A 26845-nucleotide genomic window follows, 5' to 3' on the forward strand; every position below is an offset into this window, starting at 1 on the left:
ATAAAACAGACTGGTTTTGAAATTAGAGTGCTTCAAGAAAAATTTAGGCAATTACAGTTTCATTTATAATTACAGCATGGATGCAACTGCTGTGGCATAAACTGAGAGTTAAAAGGTATTGTACCACAGCTCCATTTTCTTAACGAGCAGAAAGGAAATGTATGACAGACTGCTTTAAGTTTTGATTAACTACAAAAATATCTGTGGACTGAAATGTGTGGAAAACTGTTCAGGTTGCCATACCTGGCAAAAACAGTTGTGGCAATCCCAGTGAGATCCTCTAATATTAGGGCTAACAAAGGAACTGTACAAAACTCGCAAATTATATTTTTACAGGTGCTAGACACTGGAAGAGAACAGACAATGGCCACTGCAGGAACATGTTCTGAAATGGCTCCTGTTAGAATTCCTTACAAAGGGATCTACTAGCAGATGAAGCTACTCCTGAAAAAAAGATGGATGTCTCCAAAGTCCTGTAGCTTCTATTCACAGGCAGGGAAACACAGAAGGGAACTACTCAGTTAGGAGATCATTTCAAAAGCACTAATTGTCTGTAGTTAGCTTATTTTTCTATGATGAATTCCCAAACATCTTCAAAAACATGCCTTGTACAAGCCAGAAAAAATCCCAGTGCTGGCAAAAATATCAGGCCTAAATTGGACAGCATAAGTAGAACAAAAGACAATAGGTCACACCCGAGGATGGAGCTTTCTGGCATATCTTTATTCTGTTTTTACCTGTTCCTGTTATTAACTGTTTAGTTTTATAAAACAAGCAAACAAACCCACTAATTCTGCAGGATGTTGCTCTGTGTTTCCTCACATCTGTTAGGACTTCAGCAACAAAACAAGGCTTTGAAATAACAGAGTTATTTGAACTGAGTTATTATTCTGAAATAACTCAACTATCAAACTTGTTGCCTCTTCTTTGTAAAACATGCAGAATGAAAGGCACAATTAAACTAATATGTATAAAATTATTCAGTAAATCACAGATTGAAATGCTTTTTAAGAAGCAGTATTTGTAGAACACCGCTCATTCTGTCACACATCAACATGGCTCAGATCGTTCTCCTTCGACTCTGCTACCTATACACACCAACAGGCAGTAAGATGCTGACTAACGACAAACCCCCATTTTTGTAAATTTAAAAATTACTTGCATACTGAGTGTGTTTCTGAATGTAAAAACAGAGTTATGGCCAGTTTTCAGAGCCCATGCTTCTGTGCTTGAAGACACAGGAGAACACTCTCCCACTTGTTGTGGTCAGAAAAGTACGTAAATTTACTCGAATGTTTTTCTGGCCAAACCGCTCTGCACATCCTCTTAAACACTAAAACATTCCTCATTTTCCAGGTAGCTTCTTAGCTCCTAAATGTAGTTAGAGAACATGGTTATAAGCCATATACAAAGGACTGCATTCATGTGGTACCTCCTAGTCTGGCATTTCAGCATTTCTGTCCTACAAACTATACTACCCTCAGGCATTCTCTATGCCAATTGGTTTCACCTTCACCACAAGGTTTCACCTTCACCACAAGCAATAGTGTCGTTGCTTACACATTCACTTTACTCTTTCCCGCACTCCTTTGTTTTGTTAAGATAAGAATGCTTCACCTACAACCGCAGCTGTAATTAGGTGCTTACTGAAGGTGTGTTTTCCCTGAAGTTCAGCATGCCTTTGTTACAGGGATTTATGAACACAAATTGTAAACACGTCCATTTACAAGAACATGAAATTCATCGTCTTATAGCTCAGTTCTGTGAGGTTCTGAACACAGGTGCAATACCTCAACATCAAAAAAAAACACACACGAATAAATTAAAAAAAAAAGAAAAAAAGACTGATGTATTTCATAATTCAAGTTTTTATACTTGTAAATGCAGAATGACTTAACCATTGCTCTAAATAACTATTCTGTCTACCGTACAGAAAGAATTCTTTTGCTTTAAAGTACTTCTGACTTGGGTATACAAATTATATGATTAAATGCTGTCTGCTCATTCAAGGAAGATCAGTCAGAAGTGCCACACTGGCATCAACGAAAAGTGTCGTGTGAGTCTATTACTGCTACATGTAAATTCTTTTCAGAAATGCCAGGAAAGATGGAATGCCTTTTCAAAAGACCACTAACACTTGCTTAGTGATACTGTGTGCTTTCTGGAGAGGAATACATACACTATAATATACACCTCATGAAAAAAGACCAAGTGAGTGTGGTCTGATTCTCTAAGCTCCATGGTGTAACCATTAGAAAATAAAAAACATCAGGGGAAAAAAACAAACAAACAAACAAACAAATACTTCAGATATTTTCCACAAATTTTCACTTACCCCCCAGATTTCAGAGCGTGTTCTTGGCAGGACTACAGAACGATCCATGCTGACTCTTGTGATCACTCTGAAGCACTCTGGCCTGCCACCCTGCCCATCAGGCTCTTCAGACAAACATCTTCCAGATGCAAAGAGATGGCAAGCCTGCTGTGCACCTAGGCAAGTCGTTCTCAAAGCTAATCACCCTGTTAAGTTAGAAACTAGCTTCTCAGGCCTTACATAACCAGAACCAAAAGCAGAGATCTTTCTTTACCACTTGATTGACGTGCCTAGTTTTATGTAACGCTCCAGAAGCAGGCTCTCACCTGCTCACTGACTTCCCTTCCCCTGCTTGCACCACGAGCAGTCCTACAGGAAAAAATCCACTGAAGAGATCCTCTTTGCTCTGCTGAGATACTCCTGGATTAAAATCATTCTCCACCTTCTTTTAGGTAAGCTAAGCATATTGAACTTTAAGGTTTTCTCTGTTTGACATTTTCCTCAGCCTGCAAATCATTTTTTTGACAACCCAAAGGCTCTAATTTTCAACATGTTCCTAAAAACGCAGATGCAGCATGCAATGTTCTGATGTCCTTCTCAGCTGTACCTCACTCAGAATTAAAACCAACTCTCCTTGCAGTCATGATTTTCAGTTTTATAAATCTCAAGGCCACGTCAGCTCATTTTGCTGTGATGTTACACTAGGTGCTCTGCCTGAATTGCTTGCTCTAGATCCCTTTTATAATTTCTCCTTTCCAGGTTTCTATACCACTTTTGTAGAGGTGAGATCTGCACTCCTCACTCCTCAGGGTATAGACAAGTACCAGTTTTGACTGTGCTTGGGAAGTGATATTTGTTGTTGTTGTTGTTTGTTTGTTTGTTTGTTTTTCTTTTTTTTTTCTTTTTTTTGAGGCTACTGTGTGAAGTCACTCAAACTGTCATCTATGTCTTTCCACAATCTGTTGTCTGCCAATTTCATTAACAGCGAATTTATTTCTAAATCACTAAATAAAGTGTTGAAAAGCCTTCAATGGGATGCCCTGGATACCTTCTGTTGAAATATTTCTGTTCACTGATGCTAGAAAATGACTATTTTTTTGTGCATGACTATTTTTAACATGAGTTTTAATGATACTGTGCAGAAAAAAATCTTTAGACATAATTGCGCACTATTAGATCAGCTTCCTCTAATGCTGTCACAGGCACAGAAGACAAAGGCTAGACCTATGCCTTAAATCTCCCACTCTGGGACAGGATCACCAGCCCCAAAGCAAGGTATCATGGCTCTGCTGCCCACCTCTCCTGGCCCCAAACCTGTCACCCCAGACCTCCTCCTGATTGCAGCGCTTCGTGAAGCTGGTCTGGAGTTGCTTCGGTACACCGCATGCGGGCATGTGGCAGACAGATCTGCAAAGTACATCCTTATGCAGCAAATATAAAAGGAGGGGACTGAACCTTGAACTACAAGATTACACACTTCAACAGCATTTTTGAGAGTTGTCCCCAGCATAAGCATGAAAGACCCCTTCCTTTCCTGAAATGCTTGAACTATACTACTAGATCTCTGCCAACAGAAGCACCAGCTGCAGACTTTGGTTGGCATCTACTGTACTTGAATATACCAGACTTGTAATAGGAAGCCACTAAGTTTCTTTCATTCTCATTTGAATAACAATACATGCCAAGAGAACTGTGTGTCAACATTTGGCCATTGCCAGCATTAATTCTCGTATAGATTTCTCTTTAACAATCTATATTTTTGTGTTTCAGCAGCCACTTGAACATACATAATTTAGGCCAGCTTCTGCTCCCAGGCAAAAATGAAATTATAACAAGCTACATTACCTTACAGATCTCATATTAGTTATGATCTCTAATGAGAAAATATTCTTACAGTCACAGTAGAAAATGTTACAGGCCATCAATACCAAATTATGAACTCCAATGTTACATGTTGTACACACATTTCGACACATTCAAATAAAGTCCACTGTGGTTCTTTGCACACAGTTGCCCTAATTAGCATTTTTCATAATTCATCAAATGACTACAGCTAACACTTATCTAGACCTCACACTAAAGCTGTTGATTAAGAATAACTCAATTTACAGCTCCCTCCACACAAGCAAAGGTGAGCCAGACTTGGGCCTGCAACTACCCAAAGGGGTAGTGTGTGCTCAGTGTGAAATGTGCGTGGGAGTCATATACACAGGTTTGCATTTGTATTTCTTTCACATGCTTAATAAAAAAATAGTAATAATAATAGAATGGATCCTCCTGCACATAGAACATAAAGGAGAAGAAAAATACCTTAGAAACAATAAGATTGAATGGCTGACAAATCTTAATCTCCAACAAGAAAAGGTAGGCTCAAACCTAGATAAACATGCACCTCCATTTTTACAACATCTTGTAAAAATCTGCAGTAGTCAAACCCTGGAAGAGTTTCTGGAATTAATCCAGAAATTACCTCATCTCCAGTCACAGTCTTTTGAAAAATATTCAATAAACCCTGATTATCTCAGCACGAATGGAGGACTGAGTGTTGTGAAATTTGTACCAAGGTATAGAGCATTATGTCAGGACTGCAGGACTCAAAGAAAATAACCAGACATAAATGAAAATTAGAGAGAATATAAATTGGAATTTCTTTAGCCTACCAATGAGACTGGATGCTACCCGTACAACATTTGCTCAGAAAACGCAGCACCCAGTGACTGGGCCATCCACACAAGACCACTGATGTTACAGTAAGACATCAAATATCATCCAACCAAAAAATTAATCTAAAAACTAAAATAGCAGACCAAAAAATAACCAAACCAGAGGCTGAAGCAATGAAACACAATAGGTACCTAGACAAGTACATGTTCACTACTGACTAAATCTGGTCATCATGAGTTTCTAAAAATTTTCATCAAGTTAGATATATACAAATATGCATACATCTATACAAATGTAAGGCAAAGCACGGCATTTGTAACAACCTAAAATGTGGAACAGTGCTTACTTCCCCTAGCCAAAGAAATATAGAGGGAAAGAAAATCTTCTTGTTGAATAAGCATAAAAGTAGAAAGAAATTTGCTTGCAAATTTTAAGGACCAAGTGATTTTCATCTATTCATCCCTCAGGTACTTTTGACTAGTTCAAAAGACCTTTCTGTACATTCTTATGAACCAGATGAATTTATCTAATAGTCTTGTCAGAATACTTTAAGGACAACTTTGTAGACAGCTTTCTATCTTTATTTCAGATATTCTTATAATTATTTCCATTTTTTAAAAGAAATAAGGAACAAAGAAGAAGATGTCAGCATTTTTACTCACAGAACTTGAAATCCTACAACTATTTGGGTATCAAACAACTTGTCTGCATAGAAGAAACCAGGTAGCACGTGCAGCTAGCTGGCACTGGTTTTTAGGTATACACCACTTTACACTCACTGAAGATTTCAATGGTGTGTTAGGCAATGCCTTCTGTCATCTGCTTACTGTTGGCACTTGACAAGACAGAACTTTACAACAGTACGAATTAATTACTGGTGCTTATTAATTTACTGCTACAATATGGCAATTCCAAATGAAACCATTACCAGTAAAAAGCACTGTCATTCACTTATAAAATGTCATTGTAACTACCATTAAAATAAATAAATAAAAACAAAACAACAACAACTACAAAACATATTTTCACTCGCTAGAAGCAGAGGATGTCAATAACAGAATAGAGGTTAGATTAAAGTACCAGTGGTAGTCCCATATTCTTCCACAGGACTTACAGCTGCAGTTTACTGAGTGATATTAATATTTTCTTCCTTGGTTACAAAGAACAGTCTATTTGTTGACTTGTGTCTTTATATTTACCTGAAAACCATGTTCAAAATATTTTCAAGAACTACATTTATAATACAGGTAATATTTTTTTCTCTTTCAAAAAAGCAATTGATGATAATCACTACTAATGTGATGTACTCTCAACTGACAGGCAATATAGAATTGCTCTGTAATTGCTCTTAAATACCTATTTTCTCTCAAAGACTTTTAGTAGGTTTAGTTAAACAGATCATTAGGATGCAGAAGCATAGCTTACATAATAGTTTCTTTCAAAATTATTGTATAAATGATGCCACTAAATACAACCGAAACAATAACACCTTCCTCACATGTGTAAGCTTTCCAGCAGACCCCTATCTCTCTAAAACATTTTTTATTTCCAACAAAAGAGAAAAGTAAAGAGGTAGCTGAAAACATTCATTCATCCCTACTACTGCTGCATCTTGCCTGTACAAGTATTTTCCCACTTGGCAAGTGTCTTACCAGACATAAACACAGAGTTTGCTTGCTGAACACAAACTGCCAAGTTTTGATTTTGGCAAATCACACTCTGATTTAAAACCTGCCTACCTGACATAGTTTATCCCTACCAGATCCACACAGTTTCTGAGAGTCAGCAAGCTGACCTCTTCTCCCTGTCCCTCGCTTAACATAAGGCAATGATAAGTTAAGCAAGCATTTGCTGCAAGTCTGTCCTGGATCCTTAAGGTAATGCCCTCACATGGCCACAGCTGAAGAGACACAAGACATGGACAAAGCACAGCCAGTGCTTTACCTACATTGCACATTTTACATTTTACCTACATTGCACAGAGGCATCACCAAAACAGGAGGAGAAGGATGGTGGGATATTTCAGTGCTCTTGTGGTTTCGCTCGTGGCACACCTTCCTCCTCGGTTCCCTGAGAAAGGGTTTCCATTGCTGATTGCACAGAAGAAATTCAGATTCAGAGTTTGACCATGGCACAGAAAATAGCTACTGAAAACATGGATGGCATCACTGAGAGGATAAAGGATTTAGAGTGCCGTATAACTGGAGAGCAGACAGCCTTCAAGTTCATTTTGTTTTAACAGGGAAGTATGCAAATGAAGATAGACTTTATTCACACACCTGCATGCAAACATACCAATACATATGCATATTTCTATAAGGATTTCAAGGGAGGAAAAAAAAAAAAAAAAAAAAAAAAGAAAGCGGCACACCTGGAAAGGCCAGAAACCTCTCAAAGAATTTGCCTAGCTGCTAAGTTTGCATGGAATGGATGTACTCATAAATCCACTGGTGAATACATTACAGCCGATTTCACAGCAGCAGAGATTTTAACAATTCCTAATGAACAAGCCCATATAAGCCATAATAGAAATAGAGCCTCTCCCTATAAGCAACAGGGTACTGTAGTCACCCATTGTCACTAATCACCAAAACATCTGGCAAGGGAGACTGAGTGGTGCTTCATACAGAATATTTGTAACCTGTAACTTGTGAAAAAAAGTCTCTAAAATTAAGTATGAGAGATATAGAAACTGTAGGATCACTGCTAGCAAAGCATATTACATTTCTAACACATAGATTTTGTTCTTTATTCTTAGAAGTTGGCCAAACATTTGCTCTAGTTGTTTCCAACTGTCTGACAGAATTTTTGAAATTGTAAAGTATGTGTAATTATGAGATAACTAATGCATCATATAATCAGTCAACTCAGATGAAGAATACACTTAAAAAGTCAAATATCATCCTGACTGTATCTTTGGCATGCTACAAGACAAAGAATATAAACATAAATGAACAGGCAGCATCTGGAACAGATCTGCTTTCAGAAACTAATTCTGTGATATGACAGATTATTTATAAATTAGTAACACAAAGACGAGTATATACATTTTTGTGGTATTCTTGCAACATAAGAAATTATAGAAGGATTATCTTCCTTCCCAAAACTGAGTATTACTGTTTCTTTAGGAGAATTTGTCTTGTAAATAACTTCTGTTGAAGAATTGTTTTAAAGGCTTTTATCCCACTGCATTACTCTTGAAATAAACAGAAGTACCCTCTTTCCCAAAAGTCTGAAAAAGTCTAAGTCATTACACATGTGAAATACAAGCTGTACATTTGAACACACACACTTTCTGAAAAGCAATTCATATTTGTTGAAAGATACAAAATAGAATTTATGTTTAATGTAAACTACTTACAAAGTAATGTTAAAAATGCAGAATCAAAATTTCTCTGAAGCAGTACAGGCATAAAAATATTTGCCTTCAGAGAATGACTATACATCAACTATGGAAATTAAATGAAATTCACTATCTTTATTAATTATGTATTTAACAGAGATTCAGAATACACCTGCTGTGTTTTGGATCTGTAGGATCAAAAGTACTTCTGGGAGTGGAGAAACGAGGCCCTGCTATTGTTTGGCACCAGAATACACATTTGTGTAGCTCTCATCTTATATGCTCAAAATTACGTATGAGCTGGAGTCATTTATTTTTATGAGTAGCCTGAGGTCAAAATCTGAAATTAAACTTCTGCTGTGGAGGAATTACCTTATTTAAGTAAAGATGATAATTGTGAGACTATTCCACTACAGGCACCTGGCGTAGTAAATTTTTAGTGCGCTGCATTTTAGATAACTGCAAAGTTCAGTGTTTAGTGTTATTTAAACAAGAAAATACAGTTTTCCAAAAGCAGCATCAAGTCTCCTAATCTTGGCTCGAGCTCCACTGCAGGTGTGCTTTGCCTTTCCATGGCTGCAGCTGGCCGAGATTTAACACACATTAGCATTAAAGCAGGTAGCTCAAGGAGGGAGCTGAATTTAGCTTCAGCTGGATGAGCTGCCAAGAGAACAAGCAGAAATACTCACGCTAGTTAGCCCAAGCCCAGACCTTACTGCTGAAGCTGTGATAATTGATAGAGAAATAGGTGGTTAGCAATTAACTCATCACTATGACACTGATCAGTAAGGCATACTGTTATCACAGAAAAGTGAGTAGAAAGATACCACATGCTTGAGTGATTTTGGAGAGTGACAGTGCCCAGGCTCCCCAGCACGCCCATCAGCCCCCTGACTACCCTCGGCATCCCTTCTTTGTTACCAGAAGAGTCTTACAGTGCTCGTGGGACCTACACGGGCACCACCACTCCTCACCCCATGGGAAGAGCGCAGGAGAAGAGACCGAAAGACAAAGAAGGCAGCCTGCAGGGAAGGAATTGCTAATTAAACCTGTTTGCAGAGCGTGCGAGCAGCGATGCAGTGCTAGGCAGGCAGGGCACTTGCACAGGCTCTGACCTGAAGCACATCGAGCTACCTTTGGCTTACCCACTCCAACCACTTACTGCTCTCAGCAAAGCGCCTTTCTTCGTATGTTTCTGCAGAACCCCGCAGACACCTCTGGACCCATGCATGTGTCCGTACACCTTCTTACAAGGTGTGTGCAAGCAGCTTTTTCTCTCCATGGTTGGACCTGCAGCCGGGAGAAGGCTTTTTATTGTGCAGGCTGCACAAAACAAGGAGATTAGCCGGAGCCTGCAGAATCGGAATTTACAAACACACACACAGCACTGCTCAGGCAGTGTTTTTCTGGAGACCAAAGCATGAACAAGCTCTGCCATTTGCGGTCCGAGTAGAGATCTGACTTGTTGTTAAGTTCTGGCTGATCAACAGCAGCTGTGACCTTCAAATAAGCTCAACTTGGCCAGCGAGCCAAGATGCCCAGTGTGGAGACAGAGCGTGGACACGGTGCAGCCCAGTCTCACAGTCAGTGAGAAGCTCCCTGCATTTTTTTTTATTGTTATTATTTTTTACAGTATCTGAAACATACTTTACATAAAACATAATAAGAAAAAAAAATTTAGCCTGGGAACAACACCCCTGAAAAAGCTCTTCATAAACAAGCATATACATGGTAATCAGTTTGTATTTCTACTTAGCCCAGATGACAAAAAAAGTAAAATTTGACCTGCAGAGCCGGGTTGAAGCAGTATCTATTTCCAGAACAGCTCACCCAAATGCAAAGATGCAGACAGCTAAGAAACCTTGGCAAATACAATTCTGATTTTCTGATCCAGAATTACACCTCTGTCGGCACAGGCATACACACGGCCACCACCAGGTGAAGGGTTACTGGCCACCACCTCGTCATTAAAGGGGGGACACTGAGCTCTACAGGACAGATCAGTAAAGCACTTTTGGGTATGCTCTGATGTCAAATCTGCTGAACTGGGACCTCTTGTCACGCCTTCTGAATGAGCTGCACAGGGGGCATTTTAAAAATATTATATTTTATATATATATATATATATTTATTAAATCTTCAAAAACACAAGGATCACAGACCTAACTGGCATTCATTTGGAAGTGTTCACAGACAGTGACTCAACTCACATAGATCTGGGCTGATATAAATAGTAATTTAGGCAAAGGGAAGCAGTACTGGAAATCTGACAGGTACCCCCAGTTTAAGAGCAGCTGGTTTTGTTGGTCAGCTTCATGTCCCAGACTTCAAGGTCTTAAATGCCTTTTAAAAGCATAAGTATGAGGGGACAGCTGGAATACCTGCTGTTTGTTGTTAGTTGTGGTGGGTTTGGTTGGTGGAGGAGGTGGAGGGTTTTTAGTCTGTTTGGTTTTTAAAACATTAGTAGAAGAACCCAAAAAACTTTACCTTCCATTTGTTCTAGAGTTCAAAAAAACATAGTAAATCAGTAGTAAGAAAAGATTATTTTGCATATCAACATTCTAAAATAATTTACATTTTATTCAAAAAGCCTAGTCATGTTTGAAATCCTTTACTTTTATATACATACACATGCAAAACATCTCTAATTTCTTCCAACAGGTTTAACGTTATGTCAGTATCAGCTTTTATGAATTTAAGTCATGGAGGGAGAGTACACTCAGAATTGTTACCATATTTAAAATAATGCACTGAACTTTAGGGCACACACTTTTTCCTGCCTCTGTGATATCTGGCTTCTTGCTTTCAGTAGATTTCAAGCTACCGTGTTTTGTTTTTGTTTTAATTTTTAATTATTATTTCGTCTTTCATAATAGCCAAACAACTTAAAATCTAAGAATAGGTGTTTTTCCTTGTATTTGCAGATCTAAATAATTCAGCAACATCAAGTGGTAATAACTTTGCTTCCTAGCATTTAAGAAAATGCTTGGGGAAAGAAAAGAAAAAACACCACCCTACTCTCTCTGATATTTAAAATAATTTTTTCCTCTTGGGCTCACAAGACAATCAGCATACCACACACTTATTTGTAGGAATTTATTTTAAAGTACACGTCTTCTCCTTTTTTTTTTTTTTTCCTCTATTTCCTCCAGAAATTTAATAATTCATAACACTGGGGGTACCACAGAACTTTCTGGTATTTGATTTTATCTATTTTTCAGTACTACAGGGCACTATTTGATTTAAAATATATATATATATTCTTCCTGTTGACACTTCAATAAAAAGCAACCATTGTCTTACTTCTCTATAAACTCCTTCATTTATTTCTTGCACCTAGATCTTGAATAGATTGTGGTACATGGGAAGTCAATCTCATGTCTTTATTTAGGTGTCCTACAACACAAAATAAACCCGCAGCGTCAAATTAGCTGTCTCACTCATCGGTGGCATCAGTTCTGTGGGTTTCTGCTTCTTACTCAAGCACAGTGGAAATTAAAGTCAAGCTACGAAATTCTTTCATTTTTCCCTTTTTGTTATGAATTTATCTTATTTTTAGCTTTCTCCTTCAAACTCTTAAAGACAGCCAGGAGAAGCTCTCCTCCCTGCACTGCCTTCCTGCGAATCAAAGGCAATTCCCCTCAATGCCACACTGTCTGAACTCCTCTGTCCAGGAGAGGAACTGAGAGCAACTGTTCCACACCAGCCAGTGCTCAGCACTGCCAGAGCAGAACACAAGATTTTAATCCAATTTTGGCAGAGACAAATTTATTATTATTGTTATTATTAATATTACAAACCAGAATTTTGCTGCAGAATGTTTCACCCTTATGTGAAGCTCAGACAAGAGACAGCTACAGGAGCATCGCTTTGGTCTGCTCCTTCACCTCACGAGGTCCCTATAGCCAAAAAGAGTCCAGCAACCCTTTTTCTGAGGTGCAGTATCCAAGCAAACAGCCCTCTCTGGGCAACCACCACCAAATCCACCAGAATACAAATACAATCCCCCCTTCTGGGGACAAGGGGAAAAAATAAAATACATTCTTGCTAAATGAGGAACATCTCTTGCTTTCCTGGGAGCACAGCAGCATGCCAAATCACTTCCAAAGTCAGTTCACACAATCAGCCAATCTCATGTCTTGATGCTACTGAGATCATCAACTAGATATTTAGCTAAATAGTGCTAACTACAAGTTTCCATACTAAAAGAAAATAAGTGTCATTAATAGTAACTGCAGAGTCTTCACTGTCCAGATGGAGCTCAACAGTAGGCAAATGCTGACACACAACCAGTCTGAATGTGGAAATTTCAGAATTACGTTTATGAAGTACATATCTGACTCAGTTTGCCCACACACTGATGTGCTGTGTGACAGAAGGGTTAAAATTATTCCCCTGGGGCAGCTATGGGCAGCACCCACTAGAGCAGGTCCAGGCTGGCATGAGCTGGATAGTCTTCTGCATTAATCATTTAACACAGGGCTGCCCAGTCATCACTTGTCACCTACGTAAAGGAAGGTCATGTGAAAAGAGTTCATGAGACATGTCTCTGGCTGCTGAGGATTCAGCTGCTCCACATAAACCGAGGCAGACGAGATGCTGGCCGTGCCCACCAAGTAATGCTGGTAATGCTGCCAGCTCAGACAAAGCTTCTTCTTTAATGTCTGGCTCCAAAACGGAACGTGTTGCAGCCAGGTTGACTAATAAATATTGGCTTGCTTTGCAAAGGTCACCATGTGTTGCTGTAGGATTCCTGCTCTGCGCGCCCCTACGACAAGGCTAAACCTTGCACGGGAGCCCAAGTCCTTTGGCAAGAAGAACCAAGGGATGACCAAAGGGAGCTGCTGAACCCCACAGTCTGGCCTCCAAAAAGTGGTTCATCCTTTCAAAAAAAGGCACTCATTGGCACTTTGTCATTGCCATCCACACCTTTGCTTGTCCCTCAGGGCACAGACAGGTGACAGAAGCCTGGAGGCAGCGGTGACAGCTCTGGCAGTGCTCCCACCTTCAGTCGACAGGAAGGTGGGCAGGAGAGAACCCTCCTTGCTCTATGGGTATCTTTCTAGCTGGATTTCATAAGCAGTATCTTCAGCTTCCTTATGGTGGTTCACTCACACGCTTGCAGTGCATTTTCTGGTTTTGTGGTTGAGGGTGTTGCTTTTTTCTGGTTTGCACCATGGAGACCTATGTCTAACTTTCCTTAACGGCACCAGCTACTTTGTTAAAAAGTACTTTAAAAAACAAAGTAAATCACAATCACTTTTGTCTCCTGCCTTGGTTAATAGTACATACTCATAAACACCATTCCCGTAACTTTGCAATTGTAATGAAATGAACAGAAAACTCACATACAGCCAGAAATGCCTGAATTACCTGAAAATCCAGACTGTACAGGTTTGGCATGCTATGGCTACTACAAACAGGTGGGATATGTTCAAACTGCAGTCTGTCAAAGCCAGAAGGGTTCTCAAGGATTTTGCTGGTTTGTTTTTTTTAACTAAGCTTGCTCTCGGCAATGTTCCCATCTGGACAGGCAAGGGGAATAAACAGCAAAGCATGGGCGACATCTGTACAGCTGGGTGCAATCTGAGAGGAAAATCAAAGGTAAACAAGTGCACACAGATGTATGCAGTTATCAGGAAAAGGACGAGTCGCTACAACTCCTCGGCAAAGCAGACTTCTTGTCTTCAATTCCTGCTCGCTTGGCCCTGGCAAGTCACCCGCTGGATACTTTCTCCCATGTCTGATAACCACATCCGTCTTCTTCCCAGGGCAAGCAAGGCTAGCGCTGCTAACACCTGCTTGGCATTGGAATTGAGCTGGTTATTTGCAATGGCTTTGCACTAGAGAAGTGTGCTAACTGAGGTGAGCAAGTGCCAGCACTTTCAGCATGGGCTCTGCCATGCATTTTGTACCATGGAGTGCCCTCACCGCTGCAAAGCACCAGCTGCAATCTGCCCCTGCTAAACACCACGAGGGTCCAGGCCATGTCAGGAGCAGCAGTGGTGGTGTGTGAGCATTGGGTGCTCTGCCAGCCCTGAGACTTCCACCCCAGCAAGGAGTCGCAGCTCAGAGGGGAAGGGGGAGCTTTCACCCCACTGCTCCCTGCTGACACCCAGAAACGTGCCATGTGCTTGGGAAGCCTGGAGGAAAGTGAGGAACTACAGCTCGAACCTGAAACTAGTGAGCAAGCTAAAAGACGATGTCAAATGCCCTGCTATAACATTGGTGTGAACGCTGCTTTTTTCCACCTCAGCAAAAAAGCAGCGCTCTGCAGTTCTCAGGCTGCCCCATTTATTGTGTCCTGTTCCCCCTCCAAGGCAGTCCCACACTTGTGACAAGACAAGTCCTGTGACTTGCCATTCCCAGAGGGTGCCCTAGATTTTGTACCTCAGAAATTTCTCCCCTTTTGTCCCTACAGGTCACGTACTGTCCTGGCACTCAGCTGAGCCCTGGCTGCACCTGCAGAGAGGCAGCCCAGTCCCCCACAGGTCTCATTTATCTGGAGACATGGATGTGGCAGGCTAAGACTGAAGTAATGCAGGAGCTCTGCTCCTATACCTTTCCTGGGACATGCAGAGCACAGCTAGCAATAGGAGAGCTCACAGCAATCAGTTCGGCAGCATGACTGCCACTGCAGAATAAGCAGCCATACAGCCATGCCCACAAGCATTCAGAGGGTCCTTTTGGAGGCAGGACTTTTTTCCCATCTCAAACATGAGCTTGCACTGAACAGCATCACAGTAAATGAATGTTTTCATCCCGTAATGGCCACCTCTGGATTCACCTGGCTGAGCCATGCTGCCCAACCCATGCCTGCACCTCCAACTCCCAGCAGAACCAAACTGCCCGATACCCTGTTCTGCTGATTCAGAGATTCACCATCTGGATTAAGACAGAACAGGTATTTTGCCAGTTCCCACCTTACCATGTCTAAAGAGTAGTGTAAGAATTAACCAAGACACCTTCCTGGCTTTTCCATGGATGGACAGACTGAAGCAAGAGTTGGCCCCTTGGACCCATACCACCCAGACAAAAATAGCTGGGCTGCAGATGAGGCATGCTCATGGACACAATACTGACAGCCTCCATGATCTCCACGTACCAATGTGGAGAGTATGGCAGCCACAGTCAAGTGTCACGTTGTAAAGCATAACAATTATTTTACAGTGCTGGAAATAGTGCAGCAGCATTTATAGAAAGCAACCAACTACAGCCAGTCCCATGGTGATTTTCATTACTCTGCAAACACAGGCAAGGTATATACATACTACATATATATATATATATATATATATATATACACACACAAACACTCCCTGCAAAGTAAAAGGAAAAAAACATCCCCTCCAGACTTATAGCTAGTGAACCTGAAGTGAAAATACCTCTGAATTTACAGGTCAGGTAGCATTGCTTGAAACCGCTGGCAAAAACACATATTTTATAGAACAAACAGCTTAATCCAGAAAGAGCAACATGACCTAATCAGCTCCTCCAGCTGACCTGGCTCATTAAGATATCTATTTTGCCAGTTTCAATTAGGATACACAAAAAATTGCTCATGGCCAACTGGTATCAACTAAAATAAGAAACATGGCATTATCATCCTTTTTCTACTGTGTGAAAAATCTGTTAATGGCTGAAGGCCTGCAAACCATCTTAACCCTGAAAGGAAGACAATAATACAAACATCTTGACTCGCTAGAGGAAGCCCAGTATCAGGCACTACAGATAGCTACAGAAATTGTACATTATTATGTCTGAAGAAAAGTTTAAGGTTTACGTTTATTTTTAAAAAACAACATTCCTTGCCTGCAATTTCTTTGTGGTTCCAAATGAGTCTGCACAAAAAAGCAAAACAGCTTTGTATCACAGGCACAATGCAAACTAGGATACTCATAGGCCTTTCCTCAAACCATGCTAGAACTTACTAGGTGAAATACACCTCTAAAATATACACCAAAAGGTAAGTCTTTGAAGGCTAGAAAAGAGATCACATGAAGTAGGCTGAGAAATTCAGTTTTCATTTTACTGTACCCACAACTTTTTCCAACCCTTCTTATATTCAGCAAGCAGCAAAGAGAAAGCTGATGGAAAATAAATGAAAGCATTCAAAAATAAAATGATGGCTGCAACCAACCTCACAAAAATAACAACAACAGAAAAGTCACCACCTTGGAAGCTTGAGTTATCCCCAAAATCTTCAGCTAAACAATTGATCACTACAAACAACAACATTTCTTGCATTCAGCCCTGGGCCTTAATGCACACCACCATCTAGTAGTTTCTAAAGGTTTTAAGATCTAAAATATTCAATTGTTATTCATTGCATGAAGTTTCTGGACAATCATTGGGAGTGAGGGGGAGGAAAAGAACCAGGTGTTTGCATCAGCCACTAAGGTGAGCAGCTCCACCTCTCTATTAAAGCAAGTTATCCCTGGTGCCTCTAGCCTCTTACCATCTGCTTACACAGATATGACATTAACTCAGACATCCGTAATAACACAGCAGAAGCAGCACTTTGTGTGGATTCTCAGATACAGAGGACACCCACTTCCACCACAAAAGGCCTGCAGCCATTCTGCAGGCTGCTCTGCAAGCACGGTACAGAGATGTCCTCCCGCTCCATGCTGCCCGCTGCTCGACCAGCATTCTCCCTCCTCAGGATGAGGAGGCAAAGCTGCCAGCTCAGCAGTTCTGCCCTCTCTCTTCTCACAGATGCACAGACAGTGCAACTACGTATTTTTGACTTGCTGTGGCTTAATAAGTGGCTGTTAACTGACCTACATTAACTGACCCATGAAAACATCTTCAGCCCATTGCTAGTGTAAAATAAAATGTGCTCTAGTAACCTCGCTGGCTGCATTTTCCAACAGTGTAACTGCTTGTAAATTCACTGTGATTTTTCCATTTATAGAAGTAGGTTTTTTTGTTTGTTTGTTTGTTTTTGTTTTTTTTTTGTTTTTTTTTTTTTTTTCTTTAGGGTACTTTTTTTGTTGAGCATTCCCTGCCTTTCCAAGCATATGCTAATGCCATGCTGAATGATGCATGGTCTCAGCGGGGCATGATCTACATGCAGGCATAAGCCTTGGTGAAGCTGCAGAAGTGACAGCAATGCTTAATCTAGTTAAATGATATAGGAGTTAGATATTTGTTAGCCAGAACTGTGAAAAACACTGTGAAAAACACAGTACTAGGGACTGATGACAAATTCCACATGACTAGGTTGAACACAAATATAGAAGCAGGGAACTGATTTGCACAGAGTTGCATGTCTATGGCAGAAGCAAGATTACAGAAACAAAGAGAAAAGGTGACAGCCAAAAAAGTTTTGGGAAGAGTAATGGCTAGCATGGCTAGCCTGAAATTATAAACTAAGATACTGTCTGTTATGCTCTTACTTTGTCCAGCAAAACCAGGGGACACAGGGAGTTGCTTAGGAGCCTTTATAAAGTAACAAACAGAGTCTTATCCAACTAACACCAGACCCATTGACCTAACCCACAAGGCCCCAAGCAATGGACAGCCATTCAGACCTAAGGAAAGGTTTGCATGACACCTGTTATTAAAAACTTATGAATAAATAAAAATCCTGAAGCTTAAAGTCTTATAGCAAAAATCTGGGCTCTCATTTCTGTGGTGACCACTATTCTGGCTTACCACAGCCTACATATTTACAAGTCGTCAATTTATGGTGTATGTGTAGACGATATACTAAGTGTGCAATGATAAGAAACATTATACTTGATATGTATACAGGCCCACACATTTATTTGTGTTATCTGCACAGCACTAAGTACCAAAAGAACTCAGCCAGCACAGTGATAAAATACAGGCTATGTAATAAACAGCCGTACAACATTTCCCTTAATGCTGGGATAGCATAAATAAAAAGTATCCCTCTATGGTTTGTGTTTCCTTGTGGCTCACATTATTGTTATGTATGTCTGCACTGTGATCTTTGCATTATTTAAAAAAAAAAAAAAAAAAAGTTGAACATTTATTTCATTTTCCCCCATAAATCACTTCAATGTGAATAGGTCAGGTTTAGCTTTCCTCCTGTTTGCTTTCCAAAAAAAGTCATTTCATGCTTTAAGATAAATCAGTCAACATATATAAACCAACCACCAGCTAACAGTGAATTACAACAACAACAACAACAAAAACATACAAAGCAATAAACAAATAAGAAAAATCAACACTCAAGAACTAAACAAATACGGAACATAACAGGCTTGTGTTTTCTCAGACACTTCTAACATAATCATATGCAATAGTTTTATACCACTGTATGATCTAATCCTTCATTAATGTTGGTGTATTTAATGATTGCAAAGATCTCATAATATTCTCAGCGTTTCTTCAGTCATTCTAGAATCAATACATCACAGTGAAATATTAAACCTTAGGTTAAGAAGAGTCTTTAAAAAAAATAAATTAAGAAAAACATGTTTATTAAAACTGTAATGCTTTTGATTCTGAAATGAAATGAGAATGGTGAAATGAATGCTTCCTGAAAGTCCAAAAAAAAAGCCTCAGAATGCATCCCAAACAAAACATCTGTTTCACTCTCAGTTTCTATGCCTGCAAAAAAAGCATGAGTCATTCTTAAATGCCCTAGGATGGCTGCACAACACTGCACTACACAAGCAGTGCATGATTACTTCCCCCCTACTTTACCCCCCCCTCAGTTAGTTCTTCGAGCACTCTCAATGTATGCAGAGGTTAAATAAAGTAAGTAAAGTAAGTAAAGTAAAGAGGTTAAGTAAGTCTAAATCTACGTCCTCACAGAACAACACTTTTGGTCTGCATGTTTCTAGGTAATCGTCTTTATATCCAATTCATCTGGTCTTCTGAAAAGCACCTCTACTTTTGTGACTTGGTTTATATTATGTGTCTAAGAAGGTATGCTCCGTTTTTGTAAGGAACCTGACAATTCCCAGCCCATGAGCACTGTAAAGGTGTGTTCCTCAGGACGTCTTTAACAACTCACCCTGCATGCACATACAAAGTGGCTAGACCACAGGCCAGTAACATCCATGTAAACAGCACCCCCAGAAAATGCAAATTTGTGCAAAAATGGCTTCTGCATGTGAAGGAAATTTTAAGGCCAGGTTCTGACTGGCAAGCAGAATGTGCTACAGGGTCAGGATGACCAAGGACTTGCAGATAGCTTCACACCACTTGTTAACTTCACAGCTCGTGGCCAGCCACGCCAGCTGTGCTGTTCCTCAAAGCAGTCTTACAGCTTGATTTCCAGCTCAAGGAAAGGCCTCGGCAAACCAGGAGCTGCCTATTCACCTGCAAACTTCTCTTACAATGCAGACTTAAAGGCTGAGGTGCCCTGCGTGTGAGGAATTCACCAGGGTCAGCAGGAATTGTTGTCCCAGCCGCTTGATCCCGTGGCAGCAACATCACACAGCAGGACTTGAATTCTGAAGGCCTGAAGTAACCGAGAGGCACAGACAGAAGTCTGGGTTAATAGAGGTAGTTTTGTAAATCTGGATATGGGTTCCTGCAAAATGGGGATAGTATCAAAAAAAAAAAAAAAAAAAAAAAGGGTTAAAAACTGTAATGAGGATTTGGTTACCTTACAGCTTTTTTAATCAGAGCATACTACTAGAACCATGTAAAATTCTATTCTAGCCTCCTACAGAGATGCCTGTGCCATCTCATTTCTTATCAAAATCAGTTTCTTATCCCGTGCTGTAGGCAGGCATCCCAGGGAAGGGGCAAAGAGCTGAGAACATACCAACAAATCTAGAGGGAAGAAACTCAAGAATAATTCCTTTTGGCTCTTTCCTTCTCTGCCTTTTCCTCTTCTACACCCAGCCCCTATCCAATCCCTTTTCCACATGAGGCCCTTTTCAAAACTTCCCATGCAAAAATCAGATGTGGTCCAGAAGACTACATCCCACCTCAGGGCAGTCAGTGCCGTGAGGCAACTCTGACCAGCGAGCAGGAAGGAAACCGTTCAGCCCCTGTGGTAAACAAAATAAAATGCTTAAAAAGCATGTCAGGCCTTAGAGCAGCCAGAACGGATTGCGCAAAGTGGGAACTCCCAAAGATTTTGAACGTGGGTTCTCTTTTTCATTCTGAAATAATCCCCTGAGGTGCTGCAGATGCAGACAGCTCTGAAGAAACACTCGTCATACTGTGAGAACTTTAGCACTGGGCAATTGTGCCACGTGTGATGCCACACAGCACAAGAGCACTCTCCCTGCGTGGTCCTGCTGCTGCAGAGGAGGGCAGGAGGAAAGGCACAGGGAGGAGATACCCCTGCCCCAAGCACTGGCCATAGCCACAAAGGTAACTCGGTCTCTGGTGTGTTAGCATCCCTCTTGTGCAGCCACAGGAACAAGTAATGGACTGGCTTTCTTGTGCCACTTATTCTTATGAGATTAAAAAAAAAAAAAAAAAGCCCTGTAGCTCCCACAGACAGCATCCCAGGCGCTAATGGAAGCCTGTGTGAAGGGATGCAACATTACCTTGTTACCCTTTTTATTACTATCTGTGCTATCGTCCTCCCCAGGTGCTGGCTCCAAGAAGGAGCTCTGCAAGTGATGCTTTACAGACCCAGTCTCGCCAGGGCCATAGCAAGCCAGCAGCTCCATGTGCACAAGTGGGTGCTGCATGTCCTGGACGTGACTCTGCAACCCCTTGTTCTGTGTCACCTTCCTGCCACCAGACTTCTCTTCTTCTGTGCAATGTATTTAATAGGCAGCTGGAGCAACCGCTCCAAAGGTATTTCCCATGTAACAGAGTCTTCCTTCACATACAGAACGCAAAGGTTGCCAGTAACTGACTAAAGCTTATGATTATCTGAAGCTAGTGAGCCAATCTGTTGAGAAAAGTCCTCATTTTTCTCCATTACTGTTTTGCTCTTTCATTAAACCACTAGTCACATTACAAGAAAAATACATGTTTATATATAAAATCACTCTGCAACCACTGCTAGCACCATGGACTGTCAATTTATCTTTTCAGATTAAAATTGCAAGGCAGCAAAGCATCTTTTGGATCAGCTACAGGATTTTCCAAGAATCCTTTTTTTTCTCAGCAGAAGTACAGCCTAACAATGAACAATGACTATAAATTATACAGGAGAACTGGTGTTTTTCAAATGAATGCCTGAGGTGGACTTGTCTGCATTTCAGAGCTTAAATAAGGAGCTGGATTTTTCAAACTTCAGGGCCCTTATCAGCTCCGTTTGTAATACAAGGTGCTGAATACTTCTCGAAACCAGGTCTCCCACTGAATTGTTAAGACATGGACGTCAAAACTTACATGACCCACACCTTTAAAAAGTACTGCATGCCTAAACAGGCTTCACACTGTCACTGGGAATAATAAGTGTGTATGCTGTAAGGAAAACAGCACTTCTATGTGATATGTTCTTTAAATTTGGCATTAAACATTCTGAAATTTATCAAACATTGCATGCATATGCTTGGCATACTGCATATAAAATCAGTTCTCTTTTGATGTATCACAACACTTGTGGCTTTTTGATACAATCATATTCTTGGTCCAAGGTAAAAAGGTTGCTGGTTTCAGAGTCAGTTGCTGTCTCTGTGCATAAATGGGGTAGGTACTCTGAAAATACTTGCCCTGGAGAAATTAAAGTACTTCAAAATAAAAGTTCTCCTTAAAAACAGGTTTTACTTATTTTTCATTTTGTCTGGTACATCTGTTACCACCACATTAGCCATATAAAATTATCTTAAAGTGATGTATTGAAGTTCTGAGATATTTACTTATGTGCAACATTTACCTGATACTGCTCAGTATTTCATCGCTCACAATGAAAAGATTTTTCAAGTCCCTTCTCCTCAAAACTCTACTGACATACTATTGCCACATTCAGTATTTAGTATCATCAGTGTAAAGAAAAAACATTAAAAATATATGCATTTTAAATAGTTACATAGGTAGTTATCCACTAGATATAACCAGGAAGCAACATATGTAGGTAGACAGAATTTCAGTGCCTCTGCAACTTCAGCACACAGCTTACCTCACTTCGGTTTTCAGTTAAGTCTGCATAATTTATCAGACATTCTAACTTCCACAAAAATAAGGTTTTTGTTTTTGTTTGGTTTTAAACACACTGTTCAAGTTTTAAACAAAAGGAAGGGAAAAGAAATCATCCACCACAAGACTTCATTTCATCAATAGCACTACTCCCAGGAAGCCAGCTGGAAAGCCTGTGCACACCTGCCTGGAAAAACACTTGCAGAAGAGCACCAAACTCCTTCAAAACCCAGGACTCTGAGGCTTTGAGGAACAAAAGAACATTTTAACTGGAGGCACAGTGAAGCCACATGAAATTCATGACGCTTAAGTAATTATGGAATTGGAAAAAAAATCTGTACAACTCCTACCTAGCGCAAGTTATCTACAAGAAATTGAACTACATCTCCGATATTTTTAGTTCATCTCTTCCTTACAAGTCAAAGACTTTTCCTAAAGCTTTGTAATGAACGTTCACAAAGGAATAAATTAGGGAGATTAATCTAACTCCGCAGTTGAGCTCTGACCTAAAAATGCAATCATTTTGAATTCTATGTATTGAGATAGTTGAAGTGTGCAGCCTACAGAACAAATTCTCATAAGCTATAGGACAAAAAGAACCTCATGATACATACCTTCTGCTATTCAATATATAGTAGCTTTGGTCTGCCCTATTTATTGTTCTTCTATCTTGTATAAAATTCTCACTTAAAGGTACTCCAACTCAAAGACATCATAAATCAGTTTTATTCCTAATTTCCATGGATATCCATGGCTATATTTCCAACTGAAACTTCTCTTGAAAGTTCTATGTTTTGTACAAAAATTGCAGCATGGAATTATTTATTATTGTTCAATGTTTTCCAGTAATAGTTAGTAAATAGTTCCTGTTAAATCCCTTCATCCCTGCCAGTCCTACAGAAAAATCCTCACATCAAAAAGTTTGGCTTCCTCTGTGTATAGTATTATTAGCAGCAGCACAAATTCTTACCAAGAACAGAGCAATCTTTTCCCCTGTTAAAGTTAAATAGCAGCAACCGACATAAAGGCTGCTTCTTCAGGCCAAATTCTGTCTGCCAAGGATGCAAGAGTGCCTCTAGGAAAATATGCAGGTGATGGAGATCTCCTTGAATCCATCTCACTCTCTGCCTTGGGCTCGCTAGATAAGGAACCTCCCCAGCAGCATGAAGAGGACCTCAGCACAGAGGGAACAAAGCATGGGCATGGAGAGAGGTGAGCAGGAGAGCTTCTGGCACTCATGCTGGACAAAAATGGGAGCAGAAAAGGAGCCCTCCTTGCTCACCTGAGACTACGCGTGCACACTTCTGGCACTCCAAAGTGACAAGCACCATCGCCATGGATGCATCCTCATCCATAGAAAATCCTACAAACGGCATGAAATGGGCACTACACGACACCAGTGGGGCTGCATGCTACTGGCAGCGGCCTCAGGGGCTACAAAGGCATGAAGACGGGTTTTTTGAGGTACCCTAACCAACTCTTGAAACAACAATAGATCAACAAATTCAGTTTTTTTTTTTTACTGTTTTTCTGCCAGAATCTGGCTGGTGCTACAAATACTATGTAGCACAAAAACACACACACACACAAATAAAATAAAATAAAATTGACATAATACTGCTATTCATGACATAGGTAAAAGAAGCAATCTCAGTCTAAATAATGCAAATAGCAACATGTTTTCTCCAATAAAATGTAATACAAAAAAAAAACAACAACAACAACAACAAAAAAAAACATGTAAAAGTTTGAGAAACTGGATAATTAAAGGAAAAAAAATGCTTCATGCAAATGCACAACCTTCCACAAGGAAGTGCTCCTTCCAGTGCAGCAGAAGAAAAGAAAATGTAGGGTTTATTACAAATGTAGGGTTTATCAACCTTTTCCAAACACCAAGCCAAAACACATTAAAATGACAAGTTAAACAGGTTGCCTTCAGCAAAATATTTTAGAAAAGAAAACTATTCATCCATGACACCACAAGGTTCATTTAATGGCAAAGATTAAACTGCATTGGATTTGTTACTTAAAATGTCATCTTCTAGATAATATGCACACAGGAAAAAATAATAATAACCATCACATGTATCACAACCTAATCAAATCTGTAAGAAAAGTTATCAAGGATTACCCATGTTTACAAGGAATTTTACAAATTAGGTCTCACTTTTCACTGTAACAGTGATAATGACAATTTTGAAAGTTGGATGGAGTATATCTTTTTTCTTTTTTGAATGAACACATTTTAATTTTGAGTAAATGAAGTGGACAAGTCTCTAGCATTAACATAGGAATAAGCATGCATGGAAAAGCCTGTGACTAATTATACGATAGCTTTGAATACTAATTGGCTATGTATGCATCTGCTATCACACCTACGCATCAATTCTGAATACTGCACTTCAGTGATGTTGTAAAACAAACAAAAACACCTTATTTTGTGTAACATACACAACTTCACATACAAATGTTTCTTTCACCTGTCTTGTAAACCAATATCAAAATGATAAGACAGCTATTTCCTGCAATCAAAGTTTTCTTTCAACACAGTCTCCATTTACTTTTGTCTAGTCTCCTAAAAATTTAAATATCCTGGAAAAAAAAAAGAATCAACTGACCCAAAATCTCCCCCAAAACAATTCTCAACTTGCGTAAGTCTATATTAAGCATGCCTTAGGGGAAAAAAAAATAAAAAGAAAAGAAAATAGACAAAACAAATTAGAGAAGTATTAGCATCCACCTTCCTAATTGCCAGGTGATAGGTTCATGTTTACTCGCACTGTCTTTGATCTCTTCCTGCACAGGAGCATGCCTCTGACTCAAGCACCCACGCTCTTTTTAGGTCCCCAGTCATTTCAGGCAGAGACATTCCCTGGGGCTGCTCAGACCGCAATGCTTCCCGACATGCATGCAGCAGGCCCATCTGTCCCTGGAGAACTCTGCAGTCAAACCAAGACACATTTAATGAGTTTAAATGCTTGCTGCAAAGGGACTCCTCGGGTAGTAACTCTTAACTTGCAGAATTAAAGGCATCCACCCTGCTTACAGTACCTGTACCCTGAGAGCATGACCAAATTACACCAAACCTAGGCCAAATCCTGAGCGGGTGTGCACTGCACTGATTATCTGATGCCTTGTATATCACAGAGGTACACCCATTTACACCAGATGAGGATCTAACCTTACACAAAAATTAATTCCAGATAACAGAAGCAGTCTACACTAAGAATAGTAATTAATAAAATTAGGTCAGGCATAGAAGGGAGTTCTTCAACCCATGGTGAATAAGCAGAAGCCACTTAAAATTCAAAACAATTAAAATGCTAATTAGTTTTTCTTCAATTGCCTGCTAAAATGATATCGCTCCATTTCATCTGTGTTTCTTCTGTCTAGATCAACCATTCGAGGAGGAAAAGTAAGAAACACAGAGAAGTCAACCTAAACCAAGTCTCTGTACAGCTGCAGACTGGGAGGCGCTTTTTACCTGAAGTGAATCTCCAGGTTCACAGCAGCCGCAGGACAAGGCCATTCTGAAAGTGGAGGTCTTCAATTTCCATGTCTCACAATCTAGGACCACAGGGGGGCAGAACATTTCTCTGTCAACACAACTTTTCCTCCCTTTTCTTTCCTCCCCTCAGCAGATATAAAAGTAAAACACGAGGTGAGGAGAACGCTAAAAATATTAATTGTGTATATTAAGCAAGTATCAAATATAAGTGTGCATTTACCATTTACTGTATTTTCATTCAGATAGCCCACACTCGAAATAATGTGCACCAACTCAGAAAGTACAAGCAGAGGATGACAAATCCTACTGAATGCAAACAAAATCCAACACATGTGGGCAGAGAAGAGGGGCAAGGAAAGAATCAGTGAGACTGAACAACAGAATATTAGTGCTCAGGAGCAAGAGGGATCCCAGGTTATCAAAGGCATGGAGGCTCCTGGCTGGAAAGGCTCTGGAATAAACTTTGCATATTGCCTGAACACATGCTAATGCTGCTGCTAGATTACAAGGGAGAGAAAGGTTGTTTAATTTTTACAAATAATTCACAGCATTTTATGCATAAAAATATTATGCCCTCAATTTTAAGACTCCCAAGTTCTCCTTTTTTCAAAAATACACATGATTAACTATGCAGACCCCTTTGGTTTAGCAGAATATTGACTGCATGGCAAAAACTATATTGAAAATGTCAGATACTAGAGCAGCACACCTAAACAGACTACAGTTATTTAGAAGCAAGTGATAGGATACTAAAGGCAATGCATGCCACACTGCAGACTACAAAAATAAACACTGTTAGAATTGGGTCAGAAATACAAGGATTTTTTATTGCTATTTAGCACAAAAAGTGAGGAGAAATAGTTGCAGGAAGATTGCAGACATCAAGTATTTGAAAATCTTTCTTTCATAGGACGGGGTCATTTCAAATTCCTGACACAAACAAAAGATGACAATGCCTAAGCAAATCCCTGTGTGAGGGGGG

The 26845-nt window shown here is 40.0% G+C and overlaps 1 protein-coding gene and 1 long non-coding RNA gene across 9 annotated transcripts in view; one reads left to right on the forward strand and one right to left on the reverse strand.

The window, feature by feature from the left end:
* The window catches only part of MCTP1 (multiple C2 and transmembrane domain containing 1), a gene marked incomplete at both ends in the record, with an annotated part of 313509 nt that overhangs the window by 235219 nt on the left and 51445 nt on the right, over positions 1-26845 (reverse strand). For 5 of the 8 annotated variants that reach the window (XM_084504205.1, XM_084504202.1, XM_084504201.1 and 2 more), the window contains one exon: positions 9484-9629. The exons of 2 other annotated variants lie outside the window; for them this stretch is intronic. In XM_084504205.1, the coding sequence (XP_084360331.1) occupies positions 9484-9603 (120 nt within the window). Of the gene's footprint in view, positions 1-2335; positions 2481-9483; positions 9630-26845 lie in introns of those variants that run through there. One more of the 8 variants, XM_084504203.1, reaches the window with a different exon arrangement.
* Positions 2644-26085, forward strand: LOC311427137. The gene is made up of 2 exons (XR_014687218.1): positions 2644-2766; positions 25749-26085. It is a non-coding gene; the product is annotated as an uncharacterized lncRNA (long non-coding RNA).

This window comes from Aythya ferina (assembly GCF_964211825.1).
Source record: "Aythya ferina genome assembly, chromosome: Z".
In the NCBI taxonomy this organism is placed as follows: domain Eukaryota; kingdom Metazoa; phylum Chordata; class Aves; order Anseriformes; family Anatidae; genus Aythya; species Aythya ferina.